This window comes from Topomyia yanbarensis, chromosome 3 (genome assembly GCF_030247195.1).
Source record: "Topomyia yanbarensis strain Yona2022 chromosome 3, ASM3024719v1, whole genome shotgun sequence".
In the NCBI taxonomy this organism is placed as follows: Eukaryota; Metazoa; Arthropoda; class Insecta; order Diptera; family Culicidae; genus Topomyia; species Topomyia yanbarensis.
In genome coordinates this window covers 102,627,999-102,652,666 of record NC_080672.1, presented here as the reverse complement: position 1 = coordinate 102,652,666, position 24,668 = coordinate 102,627,999, and the positions used below count along the sequence as shown (strand labels likewise).

At 38.0% G+C, this 24,668-nt stretch overlaps 1 protein-coding gene across 2 annotated transcripts in view; it reads right to left on the bottom strand.

Annotated features, from left to right (window-relative positions):
• The window catches only part of LOC131693902 (muscarinic acetylcholine receptor DM1), a 271,911-nt gene that overhangs the window by 5,049 nt on the left and 242,194 nt on the right, over positions 1 to 24,668 (bottom strand). Inside the window, exons 4-6 of one of the 2 annotated variants that reach the window (XM_058982168.1) lie at positions 19,581 to 19,758; positions 19,319 to 19,506; positions 18,288 to 19,108 (exon numbers count right to left, since the gene is read on the bottom strand). In XM_058982168.1, coding sequence (XP_058838151.1) covers positions 18,304 to 19,108; positions 19,319 to 19,506; positions 19,581 to 19,758 — 1,171 coding nt within the window. In that variant the 3' untranslated portion in view covers positions 18,288 to 18,303. The remainder of the gene's footprint in view (positions 1 to 18,287; positions 19,109 to 19,318; positions 19,507 to 19,580; positions 19,759 to 24,668) is intronic. The other variant, XM_058982169.1, reaches the window with a different exon arrangement.

Sequence of the window (24,668 nt, the reverse complement as noted above, 5' to 3'; positions counted from 1 at the left end):
CGCACACCCCACTAATCGTACTTTTGCCTTGCTGGGACGTGATACGCATTGTTTGGCTATTTTACCATCGGAAAACTAATACAACGATAGCCATTTGTTGACAGCAGAAAACAGACTGTAAAATTTGTTCTACAGATATTTATACGCTGATTAACTCAAACGCAAGAATAACATGATTGCATAGCTTTTTCGCTTGACCTCACATCAACGCCTTGCATATAATGATAACACACCACTGCACCTTGAACGGCACATTGCCGTCATTACGTATCCATGTGATAAACAACAGACACGAACCAGCTTTGTTCGTATAGATTTTGCTAAGGCATACACAAAATTAATCCCTCACACTCACCGGTCAGTGTAATCCACCGGGATGGATGTCATTAATATCTGTTAACCGCATAATAGGAAGAGCAACCGGAAAATGGTTAGTGCAGAGAATCCGCTTTCTGTGGATTCAATATGTTTAGCTTGTGATAGCTTAAATTTCCCACCACAACAGACTGTTGGCTCCGTCATGGGTCAAATGTGCCGATGCAATAAGCAACCAACTTGATGGGCTACTGATCCATGCACAGTGGGACGAGCCCGGACTTAAGTCCATATATGAATGTTATGCGATATTCTCGCTAGTATTTTTCTTCTATCAGCTGAGCCATCAGAGACATTTTTGCGAGATTTTAAGTAATTTGAACGTAAAATGAATTTTTGGCAGCTTTTTAAAGAGCGTAATTCAAGTGTTTTTGCATAATTTGACCATAGGAACTACATCCGGTTATTTTCGTTTTTCAAAGAAATGGTTGATTTTATGCATTGCATTACTTCGCCAAAATTATCGGTGTGATAAAATTACATCATTAAATCGCCAAAAATAAGTCACTAGTTACTTTTGTTAGTGTTTAGATAACAGTTTGTCATGAATTTTTATTGAATCCAAACTTCAAATGCGATAACAACAACGACGCCCGGGAATGCCCACGCTCACACTATACTCATTCGAAAGCTTTTAATTTTCTCTTTCAAATGAGTATATGCTAGTTTTGCGAAAACTTGCGATAAGCAGTCAAAATTTAAAAAAACTGTGAATGGAGACGCATGGTTATTACTGATATTGAATTTGGATAATAACTTTATAGCTAGAATAATGACACGAATACATGCACAACTTTCAAATAGCATTGAGAGCATGATCTACAAGGGTTTTACTAGTGATCAAGACTAAGGAGCTGAGTGGGAAGTATGTTTTTTAGATGGTAAAGGTATTGAGACTGATTGAAAATCAGCAAATATTTTCAACCATCTGAAATAGGGTATAAAATGTTTCTGGAACTATTTCTTGCTAACTAGCGCAATAACTGTCAAAAAAAAGTGAACACAGTTGAGTTTTAGTCATTTGGTGAGTCTATTTTGATCCGAATTTGCATAGCACTGATATAACTTAAGGGTATGCGATATTATCCAAATAAAATAAGAACCATATACACGAAAAAAGGGTTTTGGATTTATTTTCATTTATGAAATATGAAATAAGCAATCTAAGTAACTTCAAACACACCTACGAAAAAAAAAATCGTTAATAATCTTGTTGATTGGTGAATGTAATTAAACATTCCACTAAGATGCTCAAAATGTTTGTTTTGAAAGTGATAGAAAATGTAGCTTTCATATCAAGTAACCCACTAATGAAATAAATATTCCAAAATTAGTCGAACACATCTTATTTGATTCGTAAAAACAAAATAGTCATTTCTGAAGCCCCATAATGAGTTGTCAATTAATTCATTTCAATATGGAAAATAAATTCCAAAATTACTATTGAAAAAAATCATTATAAAAGACAAAATACTTACTTTTGAGCCACTCTAATAAGTAGTAAAGCTAATTTCTGATTTTATAATTAAAATAGAAATTTAGCGCACAAAAACTTTTTTTTAATTTTTTTCATCTTCACTACAAAATAATTCTTTGAGCCACCCTATCGCATAATGATTTTTTTTACATGTGTTAACATCAAAAACGATTTAGTACACGAAAATTAAGATACACAAAATTTTAAGAATGACATCGAAAAAAAAATATTTTTGAGACACCCTAATGAATAGGAAACGCTTATTTTTGAAATGTTTTAATATCAAAAACGAATTCAGCGTACCAAAATTACATAAAATCATCCTATTTAAACCGATACGGCAAAGTTTGGACTTTAGTCCACCTTTTGTTCTAAGTCGTCCCACTGTGCCATGGTAACTCGTGTCTTAATCCAGCAGATAGATAGCAATGTTTGGCCGACCCGCCCCGGTACAAGTATGGTGGTGAAATTGTCGTTGTTTGGTTAGGACATTGTACTTAGGACAATAAATACAGGTTAAATAATTCCATTTAATACACCCTCTAGAACGCAGTTATTGATGCTATATTCTGTCAATTTTATTAAACCAACGGTCCCTTTGAACCCAAATATCCTAGCCGTTGCTTTACGGAAACTAGTCGTAGACTCAATAATTATTCGAAACACTGTCGATAAAATCGATTATTTTAGATATTATATCGCATGCTATTACGATCGAGTTAATCGATTGTACTATTTCTACTTTGTAGTCCTAGCTCTTTGTTCTAACAAGAATAGTATTTGGCACACTTTGATGGAATTAGAAATTAGGTTCTAGTCGAAACTGAAATGTTAGAAAACAGATTATCCCATTACTACAATATATTTTTCACTCTGAAAAAAGGTTGGAACTGCTTTAGGGAACTTTGAATTGAAGCAAAATATAAACAAATAAAAACCTACTTCTTCAGGTATACTTCCAGAAAACACGTCCAAACGTATTAATCCGATTCAAAATAGATTAACAACTTCTTCTACCTTCGTCACACCATCATACAATGGTGTGTCATCTTATGCTTTAGTGGCAGATAACAAGGCCAAAACGACGGCTACCGTTACCACGCCTACAAACTCGTTTGCATCCAACGCTTCCATTAGTCCAATGGATCTAGGTAGCGTAACGGAAGAAAAATTAAAATACCTGCAAGACTCTATGTTACCTACGATGATTGCTATGTTAAATTCTACCTCCATGTTTGAAGCTTTTCAAGCGGGGTGGGAATTTGCTAACAAAATTGTAATGAAATTAAAGTTTAACAATGACTTTAAATAATCATTTAAATTTATTAAATTGGAATGCTCGTTCATTAAAAACGTGCGAAGACGAATTTTTCAACTTCTTAAGGATACATAATATGCATATAGCCGTTGTGACCGAAACTTTTTTAAAACCAAATATTAAATTGAAGAGTAACTCTAATTTTGTTATTCATCGATTTGATCGAATTGTTGGATTCGGCGGAGGAATCGCAATAGCGGTTAATCGCAGGATCAAACATTCCGTTACGCCGTCTCTTGACACCAAGGTGATCGAGAGTTTGGGTATCGAATTAGAAATTAGGTTCTAGTCGAAACTGAAACGTTAGAAAACAGATTATCCCATTACTACCATATATATTGCACTCTGAGAAAAAGGTTGGAACTGCTTTAGAGAAATTTGAATTGAAGCAAAACATAAACACCGGTTTGGCCATTCTAACGATCTAATATCCAAATGTATTCAGCAAGAACATATGCACGAGGGTTCGAGGATCGCATGCAAACTGTCCGCCGCCTTTGATAAAACCAATCACGACATCGTAGTCACCAAATTAGTCAAACTGAGATTCAGTGGTTGGTTTCAGTCATATATTGTTGGTCGTAAGTTTATTGTGAATAATGGAAACAAATACCTTGAAATGTTAACAGCTGTATCTGGCATCCCGCAAGGAAACCATCTGGGACCATTTATCTTCCTACTTTACTTCAACGATGTGAATTACAGATTGAGTTGCCCAAGGTTGTAGTACGCGGAAAACCTTGAATTTTTCAACCGATCTGTGGAGGACGATCAATTCTTGCTTAGTCCATTCAATCTGTTGGTGTAACAATAATCTATTTTATCAGCAACCGATTTTATCAGCCCTCGATTCTGTCAACCACTGATTTTATTAGATTTTTTTACCCGATTTTGCCAGCCTCATACGAAAATTGATAGTTTGTAGTTTTATGGGCTCCAGCAGACGAACCAAGTTGAAATCGAGTAGATCCTTTCTGAAGCATATTTTTCTTATCTTAGAGATCCGAAATATGCAAAAATATTTTTTTATTTTTTTTATTTTACGCTGTCCCCCCAAGGGAAATTTAAACTAAATAATCAGAAAGTGTTATGAGGCTATATCTAGGTACTAAAGAGGAATATTTTTAAAGCTTCGGTTTTTTGAAAAGAATGAAAAATATATATCCCGATTATGTCAATGACCCCGTTTTATCAGCCTAAAATTCACCAAAAAGCTAGTAAAAAGTTCTGCAAAAACACATATTATAGATCGGGCATCGCCTAAGCTAGGGTCAATTCTGCAAAAGAGTGCTTAGAACGGTTTTTAAGGAAACACTTCAAGTTCCTCGGGGCCGCTTGTACGTGGAGCAAGATGGGCTATCATGTGGACTCTGTTAGGCATACTTTTCATCATTTCCAACCCAAGAGTCATCCTCATGATTATCTGCGCAGTTATCACACCGAGTCTTATTGCTACAATGCATGACGCGTGCTACGAACAGCCAAGCAGGCTAACGATCCTTGGAGAAGAAGACGTAATTAAACGCCAAGCAATCCGGCAAAGGTCATCCTATACGTGTTTGAAGGGACACAAAATGTTGTCCCGTCCAGTGTAAATTGCCATTCGAAATTATCGCTCACTGTAGCAAGGAGTTCTCGAAATAGCCAACCCCGTGCTTCAGTAGATCCACGCATAACAAATCCGAATTGGTGACTACACTGTCGATCTCAACGTTGTGTGCGAACATGTAGACGCGGTAGTCTTTCATAAAAGACTTGTCGCCAGTAATGCCATTTTCATTTTTAGATCGAATATCACAATTCTGAGCTAATCTGGACAACCTTTAGAGATATCTGTTACGGCGGAATGTTTCTGTGTCAGCTCTTTCGAAACCTTTAGAGTACATTTATATATGATATTTTAAACGTGATCGAGAGATCATTAAATTTTTGATGACGAATCCAGAATCAGCAATAAATATCAGGAGAGTTTATTTAGGCACGAGCGTTGAGCCCGTTGTCAAGTGAACGCGATATAATAAATTGAAAAACATGTCATAAAATAGTAAAGCAAAAATGTGGTCCCCTATCTTCACTAAATGTGTGACTGGATGCTACAGATTTTCTTTGCAATTGTCACGAAGGTCATAAAATATCATATCATAAAATCATCTTTGTTTCACTCGCATGTGCAGAAAGGGTGGTTTGGAAATTTCTGGGAGCACTTTACACACAATGGATACCATCTAATTCCACTATGTTTATTTGTAGTGAAATGCACTTGCACTTTACTATTTAACAACAGATTCCGGTATTTCGACTACTACTTGTAATCTTCTTCAGTATTTGTATCAGTCTATAGAAAATTACGGGATTGTATCTAGAAAACGGAGAGGCTGTGGCCGCTAGGGGCCTAGATGCTTGAAGCTGACTATTTTTTACAGTGCCTTGAGGTCATGCAAAGAAGTTTTCAAACAATAAAATGGTGAATTCGTTTTGCTTCATAGTAATTGTTTCTTAAGCACCGAAATGTATGAAATTTTGTTATTGGAATGCCATTTCCCAACCAGCTGGTAGAAATATATATTCGTCTATCGAGTATAGTAAATTGATTTTGTCATATAAGTTCTCGCAGGTACCTCCTACCAACACGATCGCCTTCTACACAGTCGTGAACATCTGCAGAAAACTGCACTAGCATCGAACACGATTTCATTTCGGACCATTCCAATTTTCGTGCTAACGTTATTACACTGTATGTGTACCTTCATTCACTTAAATTCACGTCCCAGGCAGCGGCACTCAGTGAGATGCACAGCAGCATTGCTCCATCAGCGCAACGTATAAAACTTGAAATTTAGCAGCGTTTTCTTTCGTCCAACGCAGACGAAACCGATTACCGTTTCACCCTGCCCGTGCTTTGCCATATCTGGAAAAATGAACCGGAATGGCAGGAAATCGTTGAGAGCCACAGGAAGTATGTACAGGCAAATGTTTCTTGGTTCGCACAGTTTGCCCAACGTTGCTCACCGGGCTGAGATGCAGGTAGGTAGAGTTGTTGGGCTGTAGGGGACATGAGAAAAGCTATTCCCGGTGTTGTTGCCTGCTCTCAAGTAGCTTTCTGCCGTCGCTATCCTTGGTGTACGTGTTAGGGCGGTACAAAATTTCTGTTCTGATAAGAAAAAATTCGAAATGTTGATTTTGATGGATGTTGAAAAATAAGTACGATTTTAATTATTTTTAAGAAAAAAATGTAACGAGCAGTTTATTTCCTATGGAAAATTATTATTGTACAATAAGGACGTCAGGACGTTCAAGAAGAAAAGAGGTAGTGACGTCTAAAAGCAACTCAGTTAAACTAGCTAATTTCCGCTGTACCCACCCTTCACTGCTGCCCATAGTAAGAAACCTTGCGAACTTCTCCACGTTCGAAATTTTGAACCAACCTAAAACATACTGCGAACATTCCAATCTTCCTAGCAGATCATGTGTGAAGAGCACAGAAACACCATCGATGCGTGGGTGGATGGCACCGGGTGTGCGACCAGCGGCTGGGCGGGAAACGGGCGACAAAAAGGAAGCAAAGTGATTTCAAGTAAGTTTTCTCCGCTTACTGGACCGGGTCGGATAAGAAAGACTTCTGGATTTTTTTTCCGTGTGGCGATAGTATTTCTTCGTTTCTTGTTTGTCCCTACTCAACTTTCATTAGTTGCTCATTCTGCTGACTGACCATCCAGCCGACCGGCCGGCTGCCTCAGTGGCGGTGTGTTTTAAGCCGATTGGTGAAACCCAATGGAGGCATCTAATATGAAGTTAGTAGTAATGCAGTACGTTAATCTAGGGAAATTACTTGCAAGTTGTGTTGACAAGATAAAGTAAGGTTTAATATAGTTCGTTGTGAATCGAGGAAAATTAAAGCTTTGTTGCCAGCATAACAACAGGAATGTTCAGATTGATACACTCTGGGACAGCGGACACTGCTTATGACCTACACATTTGGGAATGGAAGGCAGCAACCAAGCCATAGCAAACAGTCTTTTTTTCGCAAAACTGTTAATTTTTTCGATAAAACTCGTAAATTATTAATATCGCATTAAATCTCTTACGTATGAATTATTATCACACACAAGCCCTGCAATGCGGTTGCTAGCAGTCTGCTAGCATTTCGTAGTATCCGCAAGAGATTAATTGAAAGGCTGGCGTCCAAAAGGGGTTTTCATTTTTATAGGAGACGAGAAAAACGGGGCACTAGCTACTACCGGATGTTGAATTTTCATCTTTACTTATTAACAGATAAAACAAATTTTAAAAATAACTCAATTTTCTCAGATGGACACTACACGTGAACTCATTCGATCAACTGAAAATGTAAAAAATGTGTGTTTCGGAAAAGTGTGGGTTATCCGCTTTTGGACTCTAGTCATTCAATTGCTGGTGTTTTTTTAGAAACCACAGTTATCCTTCTCATTTATGCTGAAAATTCATCATAAAACGGACGTTCGCTATATCCTAATTTAATTACCGATCGAACAGTTGGTATGGTGCGATCGCAACAAAAAATTAATAAATATTCATGATTCATTAATACTGGTGGTTATTTATCAGCACCTGTGTATACAGGACAGTGAAAAAATCCATTCTCCATTAAAGCCAACCGCACAGTACCGGTTGAAAGCCTCCTTCACAAGCTTTATAGAGTGCAATTAGTGGTGGTAGGTTCGTTTTTTATCAATAGTAAGCATATACTAGGTTTCGGAGCAAATACAAAATAATTGTTTGTTATTGAAATTCGTAGAGAAATTCGCCTAGAGTTTTTCATCAGCAACAGTCTTTCTCAGTACTACCTACTTTTTCTGCTCAATCAGTCTTTTTCAAGACTTACATAAGACTTAAACGTTGTTCAAGAATAAATCAGCCGTGTAGCAAGTATTTAAAAAAATTGGAAAAGGGCTCCACTCGAAAATCTAATGAATTGTAGCAACGCATTCGACGTTTCATCCAAATGTAAAGCTAAAGAAATCTTTTCTCGCATGGTGCGTAATGCTAATGAGAAGAAACACCAATCTCATCCGCCGATAACAGTGATGATCTTCGACTTCAGAATATTCAAACTGAGCTTTCGACGTTTCTTCCGGACTTGAAAGCCTCTTTTCAAATTGACCGAAGAAGAGAATGTCGAGTTACAGCAGAATGTTTGATTGGCCACTGACAACTTCTCCTGTATCTTACGGAGAAGTTATATAAATTATTTTCACATGATTTAAAGACAGATAGACCATTCAAGGCTGTCTTGAAAGGGTCAAGAGTTTGGACGGAATATCCAATGAATTGAAAAATTTATTGGGCTTTTCTAATCCAAAATTTATTCTTATGAAGAGAACAGCTAACGGCTCCAGCGCGCCACAACGCTCAGGAATTATCCAGAAGCTTTGATTAATTCATTTTAACCGTAATGAGGTTAATCAACTCACGACTGTTCGACCAGCTAAGAAAGCTGTACTTCAATGTCAGCTTAATTCTCCGAACAGCCTAAATAAGCCGTGCAGTGTCGGTAGTGGTTGTTTCAACCGGCTAAGAATTACACTACGGCCGACCTCTTCTGGTGGTAAAACCCCACCAAACAAGGAACTCCAATTCGAGAGTGTCATGCGACCCGTGCTAGCGTTAAATTGTTGAGGGGGATTAAAATATTCTCAATGCCGAAAGGAACCTGGGAAGAGTCGGGTGAGCTCCCCAGTATGCTTCATTACGTCTATATTAGAAAATTACTTAACACTGGCTTCATTGCTTTCAACAAGACAGGCATAATTAACCCACGTGAAATGCCTCGTGCTTGCAGTTTTGCAAATAAAACTATTAACGCATGTCTCATATCACAATATCTGTGCAATCACAGTTACACTGACTGTCGGTAACATAGACAAAAAGTATATATATTGTTCAGCAACGAGTCATCTCCTTCTGATGATTTCAAAAGTGTTGTATCATATTAAAGCAGAAATGGGCATCAGCTCATTCTGGGCAGTGATGCAATTGCTCATCACATCATTTGGGGCAGCTCAGACATCAATCTGAGAGACTCTGAAGTAGTACTTATCTCCATATTCTGAATGTGAGAAATCGACCACGTTTTGCGAGGTCTAGGAGAGAGGAAGTGTTAGACATAATGCTTTGCTCTGAAAGAACTTTGCATGAGCTGAGAAATTGGCAGGTTCCGAATGAAACTGAACCGGTCTCTATCCGATCATAAATATATATTTTTCGATCATCCTGATGTCACCCTCAATGTGAAAACATATCGTAATCCTTAGTCTACAAACTGGAATCTCTGTTTGGAAAACTTAGCGACTAAATTTTATGAATATTATCCAACAATTAGTCAACTAGACGACTTGGATGACGTCGTGGATACGACAAACTTATTCATAGTAGCATCCTACCAAAAAGCTTGTCCACTTTGTACTGTTAAATCGACTCCAGGGCTTTCATGTCTCCTCGTAGTGCAAATATGAAATGCCTTAGATCTGCAGAGGGAGCTGGCTGCTTATACCTATGTACTACTGTCTCTAGTCTGTACGAGGCTGCACAGTGGGACGAGCCCGGACTTAAGTCCATATATGAAGGTTATGCGATATTCTCGCTAGTATTTTTTTCGTATCAGCTGAGCCATCAGAGACATTTTCGCGAGATTTTAGGTGATTTGAATGCAAAATGAATTTTTGACAGCTTTTTGAAGGGCATAACGCAAGTATTTTTAGCATTATTTGACCATAGGAACTACATACGGTTATTCTCGTTTTTCAAAGAAACGGTTGATTTTATGAATTGCATTACTTCACCAAAATTATCCGTGTGATAAAATTACATCGTAAAATCGCCAAAAATAAGTCACTAGTTGGTTTGGTTAGTGTTAAGATAACTGTTTGTCATGAATTTTTATTGAATTCGAACTTCTAAAGCGAAAACAACAACGACGCCCGTAAATGCCCGCGATCACACTATGCTGATTCGAAAGCTTTTCATTTTCTCTTTAAAATGAGCCTATGCTAGTTTTGCGAAAACTTGCGATAAGTAGTCAAAATTTGAAAAAACTGTGAATGGAGACGCATGGTTATTACTGATATTTAATTTTAATATTCATTTTATGACTAGAATAATGACACTAATTTATGCACAACTTTCAAATAGCATTTAGAGCATGATCTACAAGGGTTTTACTAGTGATCAAGAGTAAGGAGCCGAGTGGGAAGTATGGTTTTTAAGTGGGAAAGGAATTAAGAATGTTTAAAATTCAGAAAATATTTTCAACCATCTGAAATGTGTCATAAAATGTTTCATGAACTATTTTTGCAAACTTACGCAATAACTGTCAAATTGAGTGAACATAGTTGAATTCTAGTTATTTGGTGAGACTATTTTTTCCGAGTTTGCATAGCACTGATATAGCTTAAGGGTATGCGATATTATCCAAATAAAATAAGACCATTTTCAAATGAGCCATATACGCGAAAAAAGGATTTTGGATTTATTTTAATTTAAGGTATGAAATAAGTCTGGTAGCTTTTGGCTACCTTTTGGTTTTTTCGAAGGTAAGGATTGCTCGTCCCTAAGGTAAGACTAAGAATGTTTTTTTATTAATTCCCAAGGCTTATTTTATATGCGCTGGCATGTTGCGCGACATGTTTGTATATTTTGGTTATTCTGAGTAAAGCCAATTGGAGAGAGACAGAAAGGCTACCTAGAATTGGTCGCTACTCGGGCAGAGGGTGTGTGCCCATAGATAGCACTGGACGTAGGGAAAAATGCTTGTAAAGCGAAAGGTTCTATCAATAAACAATTGAATATATTTTGCTTTAGCTGGGTGTTTCTCGGCGTTCACGACACATGCGAACCATATGGACGGTTTCGCTAAGGCGTGTACCGAGCCGAGGTAGTTAATTTGAATGAGCTAGAGATAGGTGATTAGATGTATTACATAAGCAATCTAAGCAACTTAAAACACACCAGCGAAAACAAAATCGTTAACCATCTTGTTGATTAGTGAATGTAAATCAATATTCCACTAAGACGCTCAAAATGTTTGTTTTGAAAATGAAAAAAATGTAGTTTTCATACCAAGTAACCCACTAATGAATTAAACGTTCCAAAATTAGTCGATCACATCTTATTTGATCCTTAAAAATAATATAGTCATTTCTAAAGCGCATAATGAGATGTCAATCAATTCGTTTCAATACGAAAAATAAATTCCAAAATTACAATTGAAAGAAATCTTTATAGAAGACAAAATATTTACTTTTGAGCCACTCTAATAATTAGTAAAGTTAATTTCTATTTTCTATAACCAACATAGGAATTCAACGCACAAAAATGTCTCTAAAAAATTTTGAACTTTCACAACAAAATAATTATTTTTGAGCCACCCTAATGTATAATGATTTTTTTTTGCAAATGTTAATATCAAAAACAATTTAGCACACGAAAATTAATATACACAAATTTTAAGAACGATTCAGGAAAAAAAAATATTTTTGAGACACCCTAATGAATAGTAAAGGTTCATTTTTGAAATGTTTTAATATCGAAAACGAATTCAGCGTACCAAAATTACATAAAAACGTCCTATATGAACCGATACGGAAAAGTTTGGACTTTAGTCCACCTTTTGTTCTAAGTCGTGCCACTGTGGGCTGGCAGGTTAAAAAAATTCTCTCGAAATCGAAAGGTTTTCATATGAATTCCTTAAAAACCAAAAATGGTGTTTATGCGACGGACGAAAAAGATGTTCTTAATTGCCTCTTTAACGCACTCTTTCCAGGTTGTATCGATCCGGAGCTGAACAATATTCACAGATCTCATTCTGGTGGTTTGGATTCGTGGGCGTTTACACGCACATTGGTTACCACTGAATCGGTCAAGTAGGCAGTTGGCAGCTTTGCTACATACAAATCACCCGGAAAAGATGAAACCTTTCCTGGGCTACTGCAAAAGAGATTTGATATATTCGAACATGTCTTGAAAAAGATTATGCTCTTGCTACCGGGTATATCTCGAAAGCATGATGAGAAATAACTGTTCGATTTATTCCCAAAGGGGGGGGACGCTCATGCTATGAAGAAACCAAAAGTTTTAGGCCTATCAGCTTAAGTTCTTTTCTTAAAAAAGCTTGGAAACGAATAATCGATCATCACATCAGGAACGTCAGGCATATCAGTGTGGGAAATCCACGATCACTCTGCTTCACGATGATGTTTTAGCTTGGGTTCATTCCTAGATATTGAAGGTGCTTTTGATAATGTGTCCTTCCAGTTTATTCTGGAAGCGACGAGCGGTCATGAAGTATCTCAATGTATATGGAGTTGGATAAACGCAATGCTTAGTAAGCGCATTCTTTGCTAGTCGTTACGACAAGCTGAGATAAGGAAGTTGAGTATTTGCGGTTTTCCTCAGGGTGGTGTTCTGTCACCTTTGTCCTGGTTGCCAATGGCTTGTTGAAGAAACTCAATAAGCTTGGAATTCTAACCTACGGGTTTGCTGATGATTAATAAATACTAATTACTGGACTTTGCATCGGAACAATCTTTGACTTAAGGCAACAAGCATTAAGAGCTGTCGAACAGTGGTATCGATAAGTTAAATTATCAGTTAACTCAAAAAACACTTCAACGGTTCTTTTCACGGCGAAGCGAATAACAACCGGGGTTCGTCCCTTGCAGTTCTTTGATTCTGAGCTACTGTGTGCAGATCAAGTCAAATACATTGAAGTTAGATTGGATTCTAAACTGAATTGGTCTGCTCATATTAAGTTCAGAGTCAAGAAAGCGTGCATAGCCTTCGGGCAGTGTAGACGAACTTTAGGAAAGATCTGGGGTCTCAAACCTACAAAATACATCTATTGGATTTACACGACAATGCTGTCATACGTATGCCTTGTGTGGTGGAGAAAAAAGTGGTGTCCAGTCAAAGCTAAACCATCTGCAAAGAATGGCGCTCATGGCGTTGACTGGAGCTTTCACCACCACTCCGACTGCTGCCCTTGAAGCCCTTCTAAATATAAAACCATTACACATACACCTCAAACAAAAAGCACTATCATGTGCATGCAGACTGTAGGTTACTGGGCTTTGGAACAGTAACCATGATGATCTTGCTACCAGTCATACATGATTGTGGGCACCAAATGGTTACATGGGGTGAAAATATTCTTGCTCCCAGCGATATTATACTCACATGTAGTTTTCCTTACAGGACATTCCATGTGAAGATTCCCTCTCGAGAGGTGTGGTTGTCTGGCTATATGGAAAGACGACAACAAACACAAGTTATATGTTACACTGACGGTTCCCTGATAGAACGACGTGCTGGTGCTGGTGTTCGATGTCGTGAAATGAGATTGGAACAATTTTACTCACTAGATAGATACTGTACTGAATTCCAAGCAAAAATGTTCGCGAATATGTGCGGGGTACAATCGGCCCTTCATCAGAGCCTGTCCGGCAACATAATAAACTTCTGCTCCTATAATCAGGCAGGCTCAGACAAAACCACGGTCCAAGCCAGCGATCGCGTGCCGAACCCAAACCGAAGAACTAAGCACTGTCGACCTTGTTTGGGTGCCCGGACATTCCGGTATTACTGAAAATGAATAGGCGGATGAATTAACCAGGGCAGGTGCAGCAATTGAGTTCGCCCTACCAATTTCGGCAAGTTGGATAACAGAAAAATACGGTCCTGAGCTTCGTCCGAGAACCGCAATTGTTGGAGTAATCTACAAACGTGTCGCCAAACCAAGGCGTTTCTAGAACAACTGTGTCCTATATTTTTCGAAACTCCTCTGATGCACTCTGACCATGGCTTTAACCGACCACTGCAAACTCAATTATCACATGGCAACTATTCAGCGCGCTGAGTCTTTTTCATGTGATTTTTGTGAATCCGACTACGGAACGTCATATCATCTGATGTGCAATTGCCCAGCTGTGGCGCAATCGCGATTTTGAGTTTTCGGCTGTCCTTATACAGACGACACCGTGTTTGGACGACTGAAACTCAAAGACAAAGAAAATACTTGCAGGCGTTTTGAACTAGTTGTAAGTCTACGTTATCGGCTCTACCAAAAACATATTTTTTTCAGTGGCAGATAACAAGGTTAAAAGAACGATGATTACCACGCCTTCAATTTTGTTTTCACGCAACGAGCAAAGGAATGCTACAACCGATCTGGGTAGCATTACGGAAGAAAATTTGAATTTTTTGCAGCAATAAATGTTTCAATTGATGACTGCAATGTAATATTCTACCTTCTACTTTTACCTTTCTTGAAAGCAGACTTACAAAAAATCGGTCGAATTTCAAAATTCCTAGAATAATGCTCAATGAAACATCAACAGTAAAACTTTCTTTAACCCTAGAACGTTGCACTGGGGTACAAATGCACCCCACGGCTTCTTTGGAGTCGTGTGAAGACGAGAATTCGGTATTTACCGACCTGAGACCCTAACCATAATTCGATTTGGAGTTCCTAGTAAGAGTAGGCACAGGTGGTATAGTCAGTTTGCTTATAGCTTTCGTGGAACCAGGTGTCAAAGTTGGCGTGGGGTACAGTTGTACCCCAGTGTACGGTTGCCGTTAGTAATTCGTCAGGTTTTGTGCTGTCAGTGGAAATGTGATTCGTGACAATACCAGTTTAAATACTAGTTGTTTTACTACGTAAGTAACAATTAGAATTATATAATCGATTTTAATTATTTTTTCAATTAATTTCATTTAATTTTAAAGCGGAACAAAAAATATATCCCATTTTTGCTGATATTTATTGCTTTATTGTTTATTTTTTATAGTTTTTCGAAGCATTGGCTTGCAGGTATAATTTTCGCACAATAATTACTTTAACAGTAAAGTTGCGTGTTGCCAATGTATTACTGGTCAGAAATATTTTATTCAATTCAATTTCCACCCTATTTCGTGGTATTTTCCATAACCCGATTTTTAAACTTTCACTCTTCCAAATAATTGCACTTTTTCAAAAATATTCAAATTCCATTTTATAACGTTTCAAGACCATTCTTTCAACTTTTAGAATCATTTGATTTTTTCAAGTCGGTTAAAAATTCGCGAAGTTGTAGTAATTTTTGTGAAAAAAGTCAAAGCCACGATATTTTCACTTTTTATTTTGTTGAAACCAATTTATGTATCATTGATTCAATAAATTCCGTACTTTCACTTACACAGCTGTTTTCGCAATTAAAAAACGAAGAAAATGAGGAATTATACATTTCTTTTGTTTGCATTTTTACCAGCGAAAATAGCGATCAAACGCGTGGGGTACATTTGTACCCCAGTATACTGCAGTGCAACGTTCTAGGGTGGAAAATGCAAAGTGCAACGTTCTAGGGTTAATGATTGCTCTGCTGGTTATTCTGTTGGGAATCCATCAACAATTGATTTGGTTTTGACAGATGAAAGTTACATATGTAGCGAATTGATTACACATGCTGACCTTGATTCTGCTCACCTTCCATTAACCTTTTCACCTTCTTGAGAAGCTATTTCCAATCCCATTAGCTCAGTGCTTAATTATTACAAAGCGAATTAGGAAATAATATAAAAAATTTATCACAATCATGACTTACAAAGTAAAGCTGACATTGATACGACATTACAAAATTAAAGTGATTCTATAGATGATGCTGAAAATTTATCAGTACCAACAACACAGACACACTTAAAAATATTTACATCTCACAAGATGCACATAAAAGGAGCGTTACGATTCACTTGAATTTACATTCAAGAACATATAAAAATACGCGTTGTTCCCAATTCCCCATGTCCATTCAACCGAGTTCTACACCAAATGAGACACAAAATTTTATTTCACATGTCAAAACATGTAAAATTCCATTATTAGACAGCAAAATACACCGCAATGTTGTTTACGTCAAATGTAATTTCTATTTTTTTCTAAGTGTACAGATAAAATTTAATACTTCTATTATTGACGAAGATCTTCAACTTTTGGTTAGCTTGAAGAATGTTTGAAGACGTCAATATCAATGTTCTCGTGATCTTGCTATGAAATGCATCCATCAAGGTCTACAAAAATAAATTAAGCATAGATTCACACTCTTAAGAAATGAAAAATTTGCGAAAGAAGTTGAACAAATCAAGCCATATTCTAAGCCTTTCTGGAAACTTTCTAAAGTTCTTAAGAAACCTTCCAGCTTTAAAGGAAGGTGATTAGTATTAAATAATCGTTTTTACATACTTCTTACAAACGAATAAAAAGCTAGAAAACTTCCTCAGAGTTTGAGAGCGTCCAAAATTATGGAATTTCAACGTTGTGAGTCCTATTGAAAAAGAAGTCTTACAAAAACATGAAAATGTTTCAAATCAAGTATTGCCCCTAGACAAAATTGTTGATACAAACTATGATGAGATCAAATCCATCATGAAAAAGTTAAAAATATGAAAGCTCCAGGTGATGCTGGAATTTTTAACATTCTTCTTGAAAACCTTCCTGAAATCACTTCGAGATACTTTGTCAAAATATTGTCAAAACAAATGATTTGAACTAGCATACTTTCCTGAAAGATGGAAAAATGACATGGTTATTCCTATTCTAAAACCAGATAAAAAAAAACCAGCAGAAGCTATCGACCAATTAGTTTACTCTCTTCTATTAGGAAATTATTTGAAAAAAATCATCCTAACTAGAATGATGTCACATTCAACTACTCATCAACTTGTGAGAGTAACTAATATGATAAAGGAAAATATCTCAGAGGGCTATTCCACTGGAGTTGCTCTTCTAGACATCGAAAAAGATTTCGGCAACGTTTAGCACAAAGGATTAATTGCCAAACTGTGGGCATTCACCCACCCGTTAAAGCAGACAGCCCTCGAGGGTCAAGCGTCGCACCAATCCTATATAATATTTTTAGCTATGATCTTCCAAATCTACCCGCAGGCTGCAAAAACCACTTTTCTGTGATGATACTAGCATATCAGCCACAGGTAAGAGTTTTCGAATTATCTGCAGTCCACTGCAACGAAGCTCGAATATATTCAATGATTACCTGAAACAACGGAAAATGTTCACTAATGCGGCAAAAACACAATCAATTGTGTTTCCGCATAAGCCCGGAGTTTCTTCTCTTACACCAAATCATAATAACGTTATTAAATTCAATAGGTTGAATGTAACGTGGTTAGATCAAGTTAAATACTTGGGTTTGATTTATGATAAAAAACTTACATTCAAGGACCACATTGAAGGAATCCTAACAAAATGCAACTTATAAACAGAAATTCTACGCTTCACCTAAAGAACAAACTATTAATTTATAAACAAATATTTAGACCGGCAATGATATATGCAGTGCCAATTTGGGCAAGTATTGTGCCACTAGAAAGAAAACGCTTTAAAGGATTCTGAATAAAATTCTGAAAGTGATTTTGGTTTAGCACAAAAAAATGGCACAGGCTCGAAAACATAGAAACATTAGAAATTATGACGAACAGTATTATTAGCAATTACTGACAAAAATCGTTGTAGTCACCAATTGCAACTCTTTTAGAGCCTCTCTTTATAGTTTATAAGCTAGTTTTTAGGAATTGTTTAGCTCCTTATTCACACAACAAGTAGGCTTAAAAATTCCTACTGCAAAAATCACTTAACTGCGAGATCATATTTTGTCTTAATAATAATTAACCGAATCATGTAAACAATAGGGATGAAAAATCACCACTTGTGGCTAATGGACAAAATTTACATAAAAGTCCATGAATACGAAAGTTAATATCACCAAATATTTTCAGAATCTAACTTAGGGATTGTCCTACCATTAATAAGTTGTATCTGGTGAATTACTGAATTTGAAATATAATTTAAATTAATAATCGAAAATCTTCGCAATGCCGCTTATGTAACGATCGACACTTGGAAACAGTTTCAGCAGTATTCAATATTGTCGTTATCACCGTATAAATGATACTTGAAAAGTTCTGGTGCCAAAGCCAAAATAATACAGATCGAACTTGCCTAAGAATCTCTGGTCACCGCTTTGATACACTGATCATATCAGAATTCAGGCGAGTCGGCAAACACTCACCCCATATATACACACTCTAACCTACCGTGACGTCGAGTAACTTAGTTATAGACACCGCGTGTCATCGCTTCGCGATTGCGGGTGTGCCACTTACACGTCAGAATTCGCACGTACGTCCGCCGAAAGGACGCATTGCACAACGCGTAGCATACCGGGTTAATGGTCGAGTTGATGTAACACAAGGCGTAGAAAAAATCCCACAATTCCTGGGGTATGCACTTGGTGCAGGCCGTCAGCGGTTTCAGCAGCACCAGGATATTGTACGGCGTCCACGTGATGATGAAGCTGAGCAAAATGGCCGACAGTGTTTTGGCCGCTTTGGTTTCCTGGCGCTTTTCCTGAGATTTCTTCTTCTTCTTCACCTGCCGTGCCGTCTGCAGCATGTTGGCCTGGTGAATCTGTTGCTGCTTGGACAGCGGTTTCGGAATAATTTTCGTCGTCAGCGGCAGCCGAATGTCCGTCGTCGCCGTCGATTGTCTTCTCCCGATCGGGAGAATGTAGTCCGAATCTCGCGAAGGCAGCGGTCGTCTCGGTGGAACCGTCATCGACATTGGCACATCGTCCTGAATCATCTTGATCGAGGGTGCTCGCTCGTCTCCGGATCCACCTTCCGGCGGCAAACGTATCAGGATCGTATATACAGAATCTTGGCTCACCGAACGTGAGCCCAGTCGATTGCTATTGGGTAGTGAGCGGGAATCTCTTGGTCCATGCATGTCCTGCAGGTGGGACATCGGTGCCAATGCGGGTCGCATTGGCGTCGGTGAAATGTCCGGTATCATACTCACAACATTTCCTCGAGCTGTCGTCGAATATGGATCCCGGATGACGTTCAACGATGTGGATCTAGCGTGATGGGAGAGACCAATATTAGTATTCTTGTTCAGTTGAATTTGAGTGGGACGTGTTGATGGCCATCTACTAAACACACACTAACAACAAAAGGAAACTTAAAACGGTGATTTAAAATCCATCAAATCTAAACACAAAAATGACACTGAATTTAGTAAGGCAAAGAAGCATGTTCCGTCCCGTACGGGTTCACGGGTGGTCTACCTGGTAACTGAGCTTGGTAAGGGAGTTTCTATGGATACAGGTGTTGCATACCCTAGATCCGAAGGTTCTTCTGCTTCGTACCCATATTCCTCGGAATCCTCCCGGCCCGAGTGCCACCACGCGATACACCACTCCTTGATGCCACCGTAAAATGAGGTCGGTTTTCTAGGCAGTCCATTCGTGGTGATCTGCAATAGAAAAAAATCCGTGGTACGGTTAAGATGTGTCGCCGTCCGCCCGTTTGGATAGTTGCTATACTTACACTAGAACGCCGCGAGAGCATCCCGTGGCCGTAGCCCGAATCCGAGATTACCGCGTTGGTCATATAGACACTTTCCGCATCCGCCGACGACTCGCTTCGTGGTCTCCGCCAGCCGTCCGGATCGGCGTTGGTCAGTTGCGCTATCGCGCCCGAGTGATTGACCGCCGTGTTCTCATCACTGAAATGATAGAGATGGAAATCAAGCGTTAGATTAGCGTTAGAATTAGATTAAGATCAAAGGGGAATATTATGAAATTTGAATAATTATTTACTTCTTTTCTTTCAGCTGTTTTCATCTGACCATATCGATTCTTAGGGTGGTTAGAACCATTTTGATGACTAGCTATCTTGTATTATGGTAGTTGTATTTTTTTCAATTCAAAACCCAACACGGCGATTGTGGGAGCTTTTCACGCCGGGATTTTTTTAATTGTATAATTCTCATACAACTGCTAATCAAAACATCCTGAAGACTGTTAACGATTCATAAATAACGTAACGCAAAAATTACCCAAACCTCACTCTCTCCTCATAAAAATTATTCCCCTTTTTCCTAATACGTTCCAAATTCCTTGAAAAAAAAACCGGTTCAAATTACTCCCCCTTTACCATATATCGCTGCATATTTGGTATACCCCCTAACATTATTACGTCATTTATAAATGGTCCCAAAGGCACAAATCTTCCAATCGATGTGATTCTTTGATCTCTGATGTGATTTCTGATACCTAGGAATTTATTTGTTCGTATTGAACAATTATGTCCCCCGAGCAGCCCAATGTAGTATATACAGCTATGGCGAAGATGTCACTTTGGTGCTCATAAGATGAATCTTGCATGAGTGATGTGAGTGATCACAGAATAAATCGACTTTCTTTCCTCATACCGTTCGTTCCGCTCCCATTGAATCGTGTGAACGCTATGACGTCGACTTCTGGATTGTTTACATATTTTTGGTTGCCAACACTAGCAAACCGTGTGTTCTGCCACAACTATATATACCACATTGCGAGCTGCCGTCAGTGGCACGACTAATCTCAAGCTATGTACCTTTTCACAAATATAATTACAATTTCGTAAATCAGATGCCCTATTTCTTTTAAATGACATCAGTTGAGGGTTGAGTGTATTTACAACGCAACCGACGCCGGAAACCGTAACCGGATCACTACAGCTATCCGATTTCTTGAGCATTTTTTTCAAAACGTCATATCTGCAATGAGTTACTCTCTTTGTTTACTTTCTCTTCTGCTAATAATTCGGTCACTTTAACATTTATCCCTCAACTCTTTGCATAATATGCTAGTTAAAACCACCGCCACCGCCGATCTGTACTGTAAAATAAGTGAAAAGTGTTATAGTGACGCCGTAAAAATCGAAAGAGAAAGTAAACAAAGAGAGTAACTCATTGCAGATATGACGTTTTGAAAAAACGCTCAAGATTTAAGCTATGCTGCACGAAATCTGATCCACACCCCCCGTTGTGGTGGCGCAGAAAAAGAACAATTCTTATTCCGGGATACATATTTCATCTTCCGCAGTTTGTGCTCTGGGTTGTGTAATGGAGGAAGTGAGTGGTTCGTTTTACTGTAAAACACGGGCAACAAACGAGAAAAGAGCTGATATGAGATTCTAGCTCGGGAGCCTCGGCGTCAGGTGACAACTGGCGTAGTGCACATTAATCACACCAAATAGCGTGTTGAAAGAAAGAAATTCAGATATGAAAATATGAGCCTTTAAGATGAGATATTTGATCAAGATATATAGTTGTTTTGATTTCAGGTAACCAGTTCCTAAATTTTTCCAAATGTTAGAGAATCGTGTGCAAAATAAATAAAATAAAATAATCCCTAATCGCACCACCTGAGTGCCTCTTCTAATATCTGCCAATCAGCTACCGGCACCTTTTTCTAGGAAAACTGCATGACAAACAGCGTTTGTAATTTGCGTCCATTTCGATCGGACAGTCCGCCGAAATATTAGATTTAATGGGACTACTATAATCAACGTAAAAGCCTGTTGAATTCCAGGATGAATTTTCTGCTACCCACAGCATCCTATATCAAAACAGTACAAGCAAAGCAAATGGCTCGCTTCGATCGGAATCCACATCGACTCACGTTCGACAGGATGCGAACAGGGGGGCATCGCTTCGGCATCCATTCTATTTCCCTGACCGGGATGGTAAAACAAGACGAACCGAGACGACACCCAATGAGTGATTGATAGCAGTGAACTTCATTTTAGAAATTTACTTTTGGGATTACCGCCATTAACATTTCTGTCTCCACTGATGTTTTGTGCTGGAGCTGTTGGGTTGTCCTGGGAGGATTTGGGTACTGTCTCCGCTTGCACCACCACCACAGCCACAGGCTCCGTCCCGTCAATGTCGTAATTACAGCTTCCATGGTTAGTCCACTTGAGGTGCCGAATGTCGCCGTGGGGGCTAACGGCTCAATGTCGAGGGTGGGCTAATGTTTTCAAGATATGCTATTTGCACTGTCATCTGATCCCCGCCGGGAGTGTCTTCGACTAGATTTGTCTACAAGCGAATGCTTTCGTTTTGGGTGTAGGCCCGAAGTTAAATGGCAGGACAAAATGTAGAAAGGCACTTTTTTACGATTTTTTCGAAAGACAATTCGAAAGAAAACAAAGTTTGTCAAATTTAGCAGAGAATACATTTTTCTTAAACTTGTGAAAGTGGCTCTCAATTAGACATAGGAATTGGGACATTTTAGAAGCAGTGTTTCACAAGTAAGCAAGAAGTGTGCTTTGATTTTAATGAAACTTTTCATTTTCGAATGCCTTAGCCAAAAATATTAGATTTATATTAGTGTTATATTTTGTTGAAATCTACCAGGATTAGAACGATCGAAATGCTTCTCTTGGAACAAAAACACGAGTGAACGAAGTCTAGAGTGATACAGTTCTATAAATTACTATTATAGCCGTGAAAATAATCAACAGTGCATGTCAGTTGCAATTGCTGGAGCACACCATCTCTTATAACTCTAGACACTCTAGACTCTAGAAACTCTCTTCGATTACATTCTCTTCCGTCAATAACTTTTACCTTTGCCCCTCAACTTTTAACATAATATCAGAAATCAGAGTATTTCGATACAGAGACAGAGAAGCTCTCATTTGCAGTTAGGATCTTAGCACATGTTTGTCTAGAACTCTCGCTCTCTAGCGATTCTTCGGAGATTGTGTTGCTCCAGAATATTGGATACTTCCTACGAGTGAAAGATATCACAGAACATTTGGATACGCTTTGCAACTGAATATCTGGGGGACTATAGGTTTCAGAAACCACTGCCACTTCTTAATCCTGTTACTGAGGAACATCAAATGAGAGAAAAAATTTCACTGCTTGGGTTCCCATGCGTAAAAATAGTGAGTATTGTCTCAAAATTTCGCTTAACTAAACAAGGAATGAAGGACTGATAGGACCGTAGGAAGGTCACAAAGTTTGATCTCCGGCAATATTCCAAGGGTTTATATTTCCTACTATTATATTTTGCAACTACTCGAAATTCTCTGCAATGCCTAAATGTGCCTTATTATCTTCCATCACCGGTGAACCTAAATTGATCTATTTGCTAGTGGCACAAAGGGATTACCAGTAGACCTGTGCGCCGCCGCGCCACGCCGCCGCCGCCGGTAAATTTTAACAAACGCCGACGCCGAAAGGTAGACCGGCGGCGCGCCGCCGACGCTTTTTTCCCACGCCGACAATTCGCGAACTCGAAAATCGTTGGCACATAATTTTAACCACAAATCTAGAAACATTGTCTATGGGCCGAATATACGACGTTAACTGATTCATGATTAATCACATATTGATGTTCATTTGGTATTAGTGGTTGGGAATTAGATCACAAAATTAACAAAGTCTTGATATTTTCTCGCAAATCATTACACGACACTCGGAATACAATTCATGGATCCATTCTTGCTTCGTCGACTGGTTATGATTGCGAGCATATAAGTTACAATTCACCATTCGTGCGCGTGGAAATGTCCACCAATTAAAAAAAAAAACACTTCCACTTTCAAGATATAAGTAATGAAATTTACGAAAATGTGCCTGATCTTAATCTTTGCACGTAATCAATTTCACTGGAATACAGTGTATTATTCATCGATTTTTTAACCGATTCTTGATTCCTAGTATGCTAGACACGATTTCCCGTCGAGCTCGTGAAACTGTTCATGATATAGTTCATGAAGTAATTAATTTTCCACATAATCTTAATATACTTACGAAAACAATTTCAAGGAACTCAGACTATTATTCATGGATTATTCGCTCTGCTCTTTGGTTTTGAAATTTCTATGTGAGATATTGTGTACAAATGCTAGCAACCAGTCTCATAGGCGCGAGCATTAGATACAAGGAAACTACCAGGACCTGTAACCCTGTTATTCTATTGTTAAGATTCAGTGTAATGTTCGGAATTAAATGAAACTGCGCTAAGCATCAAAAATACATTACTTCCATATCAACATTTGAATAGGGCTAATAAGATATGTAAACAAACTTTTGTTTTGCTGATTTCTCCTAATTTGTTATCATTTCAACTTAGAAAACATTTGAAATTGATTCTACCAAGGATAAAGATGTTGATTCATGTGTATTTTTCATGAAATTCAACTCGGTAGCAGAATAATGAGCGAAATAAGTTTGTTTACAAAAGTCTCATTAGCCCTTTTGAAGAATTACTATTGACTTAGCCACAATTCAAGTCCGTGAAATAATTAAGAAAATTATAAGACATGTGACTCTGTGTAAAAAATCCGACGATAAACTCAAGACTAAAATATCACGTTAACACGAAGAGAATTTACGAAAATAGTTGCACATCGTTCAATTCTTGACTTTTTTAGTCAATAAAGTTAATACAAATCAATGTATCATCAAGTTATGACCTAGAATCATAAAAATATTAAGCATATTCAGACACAACCACCTACTAAACATTTGAGTATAATGCCATCTTTTTTTGCGTGAACTAGTTTTTTGAAAACGCAAAAATTATTTTCAATGCGAGGTTTACTTATCATTGATTGAATCGTGACCTATTT